At 61.6% G+C, this 9,472-nt stretch overlaps 1 protein-coding gene across 2 annotated transcripts in view; it reads right to left on the minus strand.

Moving 5' to 3' along the window:
* The window catches only part of ZFYVE21 (zinc finger FYVE-type containing 21), a 12,864-nt gene extending 3,793 nt beyond the window's left edge, over positions 1-9,071 (minus strand). The window contains exons 1-4 of one of the 2 annotated variants that reach the window (XM_023522357.1): positions 8,870-9,071; positions 934-984; positions 345-564; positions 247-271 (exon numbers count right to left, since the gene is read on the minus strand). In XM_023522357.1, the coding sequence (XP_023378125.1) occupies positions 247-271; positions 345-564; positions 934-984; positions 8,870-9,007 (434 nt within the window). In that variant the 5' untranslated portion in view covers positions 9,008-9,071. The remainder of the gene's footprint in view (positions 1-246; positions 272-344; positions 565-933; positions 985-8,869) is intronic. The other variant, XM_011378486.2, reaches the window with a different exon arrangement.
* Between the last annotated feature and the right edge of the window lie 401 nt (positions 9,072-9,472).

Here is a 9,472-nt window from a genome sequence, read left to right on the forward strand (position 1 = left end):
GCAGGCCTGTGGAAGAGGTGGCCGGAGCAGGGACCACAGAGGGCTGCCCCTGGGTCACCCACGGCTCACGACGGCCAGTTGGAAAGTTCCGCCTACTGCTGGCCCATCCTTGGGGGACTGGTCACAGCACCATGGAAGCATCACGCTCCACCCAGCCCAGGGCCCCCCCATCGCCAGGCAGCCCCCCGACTGGCCTCGAGCCCACCAGAGTCAGGCCAACACTGTAGGTGGCATTCCGTCCGTGGGGAGGACAGCTGGACCACAGCTGCTTCTCCAGGGACCCAAGAGAACGGGGCCAAGGCGCGACCTCACGGGAAAGTGGCCGCAGCTCTTCCAGCCCCCGCCCGAGAGCCTGCGAGGACCCGCAGTCCCAGGCAGGACGCGGGGCCGCTCACCGTCGAGGAGCACTTTGAGCTGCTTGTCGTAGAACTCGGCCTCCCTGTGGGACACCAGGGCGCAGGCGGCGCACTGCCGCACGGGGTCCACGAAGCACATGCGCCGCAGCGGCACCTTCTGGCGGCAGCACTTGTCGCAGAAGCACTTCCCGCACCGGCGGCAGTGGTGCTGGGGACGGCAGGGCAGTGTGGGCGAGGGTCAGGGACACGCGCCGCCCGGCACGGCCCCGCCTGCATTCGTCACGGGCCGGGGAGCCGCGAGGTCCTGGGCACAGCAGGTGCTGTCGCAGCCTTGTGCCCCCTCGGCCCAGACGCCCACCCCTGTGCCGCGAGCCAAGCTCGTGTTGAGGGCAGGACACCCCCTAGGGTCACATGGGCGTGCGGGCTGACCTGGGCCAAGTCCCTGTCTCCCGGTGCTCCTGGGCAGGCAGCCCCAGGGGACAGACTAGGCGGCTGGCCACCCCTCCATGGAGCCGGCCCTCTGGGGAGGGCGCCGGGAGTCTGTCTGGGCCCCTCCCACCTGATGGCCTCGGCTTACCTTTCTGGTGAGAAAGTCAAACTTGGCGTCACACTGCATACATCGTGGGCACTGGGAGAGAAGGTGACAAATATCAGAACCCAGCCGTCTCCAGCGGAGTGGCCAAGGCCGGGCTGAGGCGTGGGAACCGGCCTCCCCTCTGTGGATCGGCTCCCACGCGGTCCCGGGTGCGGGGCGCTGGCAGGGTGACGGCGGGTGCCCAGCAGTGCAGGTCCTTCCAGGGTAGGGAGTGGGCGGGGGATAGAGCCCACGTCACCATGCTCAGGTCACTTTAGGAACTCCCTGGTCCTGCGCTTGGAGCCAAGGGTCGGAGCCATGAGGGACGGGGGCATTCCTCAGCAGGAGCAGACGCAGATGCCTGCCCGTGAATGGGGGTGTGACGAGTCCCAGCCAGGGAAGCCATGTGTCTGTCCCGGTGGGTCGCACGGTCTCAGCGTGGCCGGGGGGGCACGTGAAAGCGGCCGCAGAGGGCCGGCTGCTAGGGTGCGGCTGGCACCGGGAACCCTGCACCCACCGAGCCTGGGAGTGCAGACACACGTGGGTGGCCTGAAGGCGGGCGGCAGCCCTGCTCCAGGTGCCAAGGAACAGCGACTTCAAATGGCCACATCACCCCAGACCAACCGCCAAGGAGCTCGGACCTCTGACCGAACGCGAGAGCCAGTGCGCATCTGCCGGCAAACGGACACGCTCAGCTGCCCCGGCACAAAGGCAGCTGCAGCTGATGCCGTGACGATGACACGTCCTGCCAGGCAAGGACCAGGGGTTGACCCCAGGGTCAGCACTGTGGGTCTGTCAGCCAGCCCTGGCCAGCAGGCCTGTCCCTGTGTCCTTTCCAGCGTGCAGGGCAGGAACTCGGCCCTACTCCACGACGTCCTGCGGGCCCAGCCTCCTCGGCCTGTGCACGGTGCGCGGGCAAAGGAGCACCCTGAGGGACTCCACACCCAGTCCCCAGGGCCCACGTGCCCGGTCCGAACCAGTCCACTGGTGCCAGGACCAGGCAGATGCTCCTGGAAGGAGGCTGGGAGCCACAGTGTACCCTTGACCACAGAAGGACAGGTGTCCAGGCTGGGCCTTCTCAGACATCAGCCTGCAGTGGGAGGGGCCTATGCACAGGGCCACCCACTCCTGCAACCCCAGATACCCATCAGCCACAGAATCCAGTGGGGACAGCTCCCTGAGGCTCTCCCATGGCCTGGATGCTGCTCCGAGTCCTTACAGGCGGCAGTGACAAAGGCTGTCTCACAGTCACGCTAAGGCTCACATGTCTGGGCAAGTTCAAACACCAATTTCTAAACGTAAGACCACATCCAGAATTTGAAATTTGCTCCCTTAAAAATAAGAGTGATCTAGAAGTTTTTTATTCCTCTAAATAACTAACGAAGTTATTCAGAAAATTGACAGACTTTTAAACAAGGTAATTTTCTGTTGATCATGGAAAAGAAAAATTTTAAATTAGCAGATAAATTTCACGTGAAAAGAGAATAAATGAAATAAGAGTCTAGAAAAACAATTAAAAGATCAACGAAACCAAGAGTTGGTTATTTGAAAGAAAGAAAATTGATAAAGCTTTAACCAGACTCATCAGGGGAAGAGAGAGGACCCAAATAAAATCAGAAATGAGAAGTGACAGTGGACTCCACAGAAATACAAACGATTGTCAGGTTCCATGCCAACAAACTGGACAATCCGGAAGAGGCGGATGCGCTCCTAGAAACACACACTCCCTCAAGACTGAGTCAAGACGAAACAGACAATCCGAACCGACCGATCGCCAACGAGATTGAATCGGTCATCAAAAAACTTCCAGCAAACCAGAGGCCTGGGCCACATGGCTTCACAGGCGAATTTTGCCAAACATTCAAAGAAGAATTAACACCTATTCTTCTCAAACTATTCCAAAAACTTTGAGAGGGAAAGCTCTTTAACTTACGGAACAAGGCCACCATTACCGTGATTCCCAAACCAGACCTGAATAGACATTTTTCCAAAGAGGAAATACAGACAGCCAACAGAGACATGAAAAGATGCTCAAGGTCACTAATCCTCAGAGGAATGCAAATTAAAACCACAGTATCACCTCACGCCTGTCAGAATGGCTGGCATCAATAAATCAACAAACAAGGGCTGCCCGAGGACGTGGAGAAGAGGGAGCCCCGGGCCCTGCCGGTGGGACGGCGCGCGGGTGCAGCGCCCAGAAAAACGGTCTGGCGGTTCCTCAGAAAATTAAAACTATAACTGCCTTTCGACCCAGCAATTGCACCTCCGGGTATTCATCCAAAGAAAAGCAAAACACTAATTCGTAAAGATTTATGCTGCCCTGTGTTCACTGCAGCGCTGTTTACAGCAGCCCGGACGCGGAAGCGACCTGAGTGCCCATCGACAGACAAACAGATCAAGATGTGGCACAGTGTACATCGAATATTACTCAGCCATAAAAAATGAAACCTTACCATTTGCAATGACATGGACGTGTTATGGTAAGTGACATAAGTCAGAGAAAGACAAATACCGTAGGATCTCACTTATATGTGGAATCTAAGGAATAAAATAAACGAACGAACAAATGTGAACAGACTCGGATTCAGAGAGCTGACGGCTGCCCGATGGGAGGGTGTTGGGGGGCTGGGTGAGAAGGGGGAGGGGGTGAGGAAGTACAACCTGACAGTTCCACGACAGTCACAGGGTAGAAAGAGCAGCACAGGGAATGTAATGACCGCGCGTGGTGGCGGGCGGTGACTTCATGGACTGCGTCCACGTCTAACCACTGTGCCACCACCGAAACAAATGCAGACGAGGAAAGCAATGGCTGCAGATCTGCGGGCAGCATGCCCAGACTCCCGGGACACTCGGCTCTGGGGCCCTGGGCAGCTGCCATCCAGAGACCAGGCGCACCCCGCCCCAACACCATACGCAGCAAAAGCTGCCTGAGATGCCAGCTTCTCACTGTCACGGCCAGGGCGGGCCAGGCTGACAGTCACACAGGTACAGTCACCAGGGAGGACCAAGACCTGCAGGACTGACCCACCAAGGCGTTGAGGACCTTCAGGGGGACCCAGGCGGGGGTGCAGGTAGAGCCACATGCTCTGCCGCCAGACCCCAGCCAGGCAGGGGACCCACAGCGGCCTCCGGGGCCTCATTCCTGGGGAGGCAGTGTCAACGGGAGCCTGGACCTGTGTTCATCGCTCACCGCGCCAAGTTCGCCTGGTGGGGACTGGAGAGAAGAAGCCTCCCAGGGTCCCTAAGGGACACGGGCCGCTCCACCTCCCAGCATGCTTCCCTGGCTGCCCCAATGAGCTAGCCAGGACCCCTGCAGACTTGGGGAGCTGGGAGGAGGAGGCCCAGGCTGGTCCTGTAGCTGGAGCCACGCGCAGGACAAGGGAACCAGGAGGGGCCGCAGCCGGGCTGGCAAAAGGGCCCCAGGGTGATGCCCCGCTCCTTGGCTGACGGAGCTGATGGGAGGCCTGAGGTCTTCAACCCCCCACACCCCCAAATGTGCCCAGGGCAACTCTTCAGAACGAACCACCATCCCCAAGGGACAGTGGACAGCATCTCCCTCTCCGGTAAAACAGTCCAAAAACACAAAGTTTGCAGGGCTTAAAGGAATGTTAAAAAGAAGCTACCGTAAAAAAAAAAAAAAAGCAGCTTTAGAACATGAGCCTCCGATCCCTTTGAGGCTGGGGTATGACCAAGGGTGGCCGCACCCTCCCACCTGACTGGCCCCAGGCTCTCACACTAGACCACTCCTTAGGTTCCTCAAAAATAAATCATAAAACTAAAAATTTTAAATACATGTACTGATGTATCTTTATTGAAAAATGACTCTTTTGAAAGAGTGAAAGTATAACTCCTAGAAATATAAATGAACCCGGGTGAAAGAGGTAACTCATGAGTTAGTGCGGGGTCACTGGGGGGTAGGAAACCCAGATCCCAGGGGATCCAGGAGCAGACACGAGGGCTGTAGGGAGGGGACGAGCCGGTCACAGACGCCAGGTCACAGATGCCAGCCAGCTGCTCCCAAGGTAGGGGGTGGGGGGGGGCCGCTGCCCCTCACAGACAAGATGCGCCTGCCAATGTCGGGACCCTCCGCGTGCTGGGCCGTCACGGGCAACTGGCCGGGGGTGCGGGCCACCCAGGAACCCATGGTCTGGGCCCTGTGGTGGGGCTTCTCCCGACAGTGGCAGAGGGACCACAGGGCCGCCCGCCCCAGCCCCCGGCCCCTCACGCCCGCACTCACCTGCAATCCCAAACCCCTCAGAGAGCCCCATCCCACACGACCTGGACGAGACTCAGGTGCCTGTTCACCTGGGACGAGGCCGACACAGACCCCAGGTTCCCTTCTTCACCTCCGCCTCTGACTCGCTGACCTGTCTGTCCCCACCCATCAACCAGAACAAGGCGCCCGCTAACCTGACTCACGGGCTTCTCTCCTCCAGGCCCCTCGGCTGTGACCTGGGGAGATGCATCCCCAATCTGCTGTCAGGTCAGACCACCAGCACCCCACTTCCACTCATACCCCCACTTCCACCTGCATCTCCACCTGCACCCCACATCGGGTGGTCACAGCAGTGTGCCCCACCCCCAAGGACCCAGTGGAATGAAATTCCCCCAGTCCGGTTTGCTCTGGATCTCCCCAGCTCTGCACCGAAAGTGTCCGGTGTCGAAGTGACGGCACCACGCTGTCCTCAGCACTGTTTACACCCAGGGTCGAGGATGGGAAGATAGCGGGCGGGGTGCAAAACTGCATGGGTTTCCCGGGTCAAAACAGTATCCCGGCTGCCTGTGACTAAGCCCGGAGGGCGCATGCCCAGATGGCCCGCCCCAGCCCACTTTGATGGCAGCCTCTCAAGCCCCTCGAGATCATTCCAGGCTCCCTCCTTGCCCACCTCCCTGCCCCACGAACCCCTGGGGGCAGAGATCACATAACCCTCCGGGTTCACACCTGAGAAGCGATCCTCAGTCTTTTCTGGGGCAGGAGCCCCTCCGAGAAGCTGAGCGCTACAGATGCTCGCACATCCCCAAATATTTCAACACCTTAAGGGGCATCTCCTTGGGCCCAACCTAGTAACCTGGCACAGGGTCAGACGCGTCCCACATACTCGCAGACACACAGACGTGGACTGGGTGGTCTGGCACACGAGGGAACATGTACGGATGACAATGACTAATCTGTGCACGGTCAAGAAGTGCGGGGAGGATGGGCAGAAAAGCTGAGGACGATATGTCACTCTGCTGCCGTCCCCCCACCCACCCCAAACCACCACGGAGAAGCCCGTTCCTCACACCTGGATCTCCCCATGCTCGAGTCACCCCTGCACACAATGACCTGGGGCCCCAGAAACACCGAACGGGCAGAGCGCAGCCAAGTGCGTCGGGCTGGGCACCCCAAGCGCCAGGGCTGCAACGCCACACGCGCGCCGCTTGCCCGCTGGCCGCCCCCAGGCGGCGCAGCCGAGGCGGGGCTCCATCCCGGCGGCCAGCCCAGGCCGCCCACGCCGCTGTCTCTTCCCGCGACTCTCCGGTTATTCTGGGCTCTAGGGCCCCGCCGCAGTGAATTTAAAAACATTTCCTCACACTCAGGGAAGTCTGGCCGCCCTGGGAGGTCCCCTCCCCTCCTCCAGGCTCGCTCGGCTTCTAGGGCCTTCCTTGGCGACTCAGGTCACGGTTAGTGCGGGCAGGGCGGGGCGCTTCCGGAGGGGCATGCAACTTCCAAGGGAGGGAGTGTCGCCACCCAGCCTCGCAGGAGTTTCGCAAGAGCTCGCGTGACAGCGCGGCGGGCTCCAGACGCGCCTGCCCGCGGGGACGCCGCGGCGCGAGCAGAGGCGACGTGTGCAGGGCTCCCCGGAAACACCGCGGGCGCCGGGCGAGGGCTGTCGGGTCGTAGCCGAGAAGCCGTCCGACCCGCGCCGCGCCCACCCGCGGGCAAACGCGCTTCCCGGGAAAACCAGGCCGCCTAGAGCGCGCGGCAGCGAACGTTTGCGGGGCGCGGGGTGCAACTGGAGACAAAACGTCTGAAGAGGCTCTTCGCGGGGCAATAGTGGAAAAACCCTGTGACACACCGGCCTGGCCTCTGGAACACCTCCTCCTCCCCCCCGCACCCCGCGGCTGGATCAACTGGAGATACCTATAGACAGGCAGCCTGCACCCCGCTGAGGTCGTGGGGCCCCTCCCCCATGATGAAAGCGGCCATTCCCCAGCCTTCCCTGTCACTGTGCTCCTCTGACCTCTCCTTGACCCCTGATATCTGCGCGGCTCACTGCCACAGCTAAGTGGACTCTGTGACACGTACTCGTTTGTGAGAACGAGTCCTGATGTTGCCTGTTTCCCCTTTAACTGTCTTTGAACAGCACTCGCCAGGGGGGCGGTGTGCGGGGAGAGGGGACATTCTGTGAGCGCAGAGGCCGAGGGCAGCAATGCAGAGAAAAGCGCAAACAGGGCGACAAGAAACCAAAAGGAGGCGGTGGCCTGGCCCCGCTCAGTGACCACCCACTCCGCGAAGCCTCCCTAGTGGCCTGGGCGACTCCCAACGTGGCTGTGCGCTGGCCTCTCTCAACTCCGCGACTGCCATCTACCGCCAGACGCCCGGGGACGAGCAACAGAAAGGGAGCAAAGGACAGCGGCTCGCGGGCATGTGTCGTCCCGCGCTGCCCTGCCCCCACCGGGCGAGGCACGTCCCCGCCCACTGCTTTAAAAACACCTGATTTCACTCGTCTGCCGAACACCTGTGCCTGTAACAGGGCTTCTCAGGGGACAGGAGAAGCAGTTTGTCCTAATGCCAGACGGAGCTGTAATTTAAAGGTGCTTAAAAAAACAACAACAAAAACCCAGCACTTTGATGGCTTCACTCATGTGCGGGATATAAAACAAGGAGCAAACAAACTCAGATACAGACAACGGGACGGTGGTCAGCAGAGGGAAAGGGGGGTGGGGGAACGAAGGGGGTCAAGGGGTCAAATACGTGGTGAAGGAAAGAGCCTAGACTTCCGGCGGCGAGCACACAGACTTCGTACTGTGCAGCTGCACACCTGAAACTTGTGGTACTAACCAATGTGACCCCGACACATTTAATTTCAAAAAGGCACGCACGCTGACGTCTTTCAGACATCACCGATTTACAGGAACGCGAAAAGTTCTTCCGCCTGGCTTCGCGTCGCTGCGAATCACTGGCTGATGGGATGGAGTCCAAACTCCCCGGCAGGGCACTAAAGGGCCTCCAGAAGGTGCCGCGGCCACCCGCCCACGGGGCAGCAACTGGCCTCCGACCCCTCACTCCCGCGGCCTCGCCTGCTCCCGCCGCTCCGAGCAGGTGCGGCTCCCCGAGCAGGACGCGCTCCCGCTCTCCACCTGGAGACTCCGACTCCGCGCAAACGCCACCGGCCACCGCAGTCCATACCCGGGGGCCCTCCGCAGAGAAGGCTGTACTATAAATAAATACGGGGTTCTGCTCCCCCTGGGCAGGGGCTGCAACTGGGTCTCAGCGGTCCCGCCCCAGTGGCTCAACCAGTTGATGTCGTGGAATGCAGATGACATCCAGGTGGGCAGAGCCCGGAAACACCAGCGAGGCCCGTGCGAGGGGCACAGAAACTTAGAGGGGGGAGAGATGGCGGACACCTGGCGCCCCGAGCGAGGAAACCATGCAGAAGGCAGGGTGCCCGAGGTCCCTGCATGAGTGGAGAGCGGGCGGCAGGAGCCTGGGAGCTCCCTAAGGGCGCGGAACAGGGGTGCCCGAGGGCGGCCGGGAGGGGCCCCAGGAGGGCAGCGGAGGAGGCCAGCGGGGAGCAGAGGCTGCTCCGGCTGAGGCGGGGCGTCGGGGAGACAGGGCGTGCCGGGCGCCTGGACGGGGTCCAGGGCCGCGGCCTGGGGGTCCCGGGCGTCTGCGGGTGTCGAGGGTCCCGAGGCGCGGGGCGCGGACGCGCGACTGGCGGGGACCGCAACCTACCTCCTTGTCGGGTACCCACTGCGGCTCCTCCAGGCCGAACGGGCTGCCGAAGGCGCGGTGCTCGGGCACCATGCGCAGGCCGCTGGGGGAGCGCACCAGCTTCTTGGCATCGTGGCGCGCGGCCACCTCGGAGGACATGACGCCGCCTCAGCGCTCGCCCGCCACCCTCACACAGACCCTCGCCCCGCCAAAAGCCCCGCCCCGCCAAAAGCCCCGCCCGCCCGTTAGGCTGACAGCACCGCGCCCAATCGCCAAGCCCGGCCCGGAGCGCGAGCCAATCGGCGCCAGGGTTCCGCCCCATCGCTGTGCTTGCCAATCCGCGCAAGGGCACCGCCTCTGCCACCCTGTGGTCAGTCACCAATCGGCAGCGGGGGCCGGCCCGGGTACGCTCCGCCCCTCTCGGGGCGGCTGGGACTTTGGATTGGCCAGTTCGTCCGTGACGTAGGCGCTGCCTCCTCTCTGATTGGCGTATCCGGCGCGAGGCTCCTAGCGCTCATTGGAAGAGGAGGTAGTGAGGGGCGGGACGGCGCGAATAGCGAACGCGCGCCAGGTGGGAGCTGCGGTGTGGCGGGGCCTGGGTGAAGGCGCGGTCGTTGGGGGACC

This window comes from Pteropus vampyrus, unplaced genomic scaffold (assembly GCF_000151845.1).
Source record: "Pteropus vampyrus isolate Shadow unplaced genomic scaffold, Pvam_2.0 Scaffold341, whole genome shotgun sequence".
Taxonomy (NCBI): domain Eukaryota; kingdom Metazoa; phylum Chordata; class Mammalia; order Chiroptera; family Pteropodidae; genus Pteropus; species Pteropus vampyrus.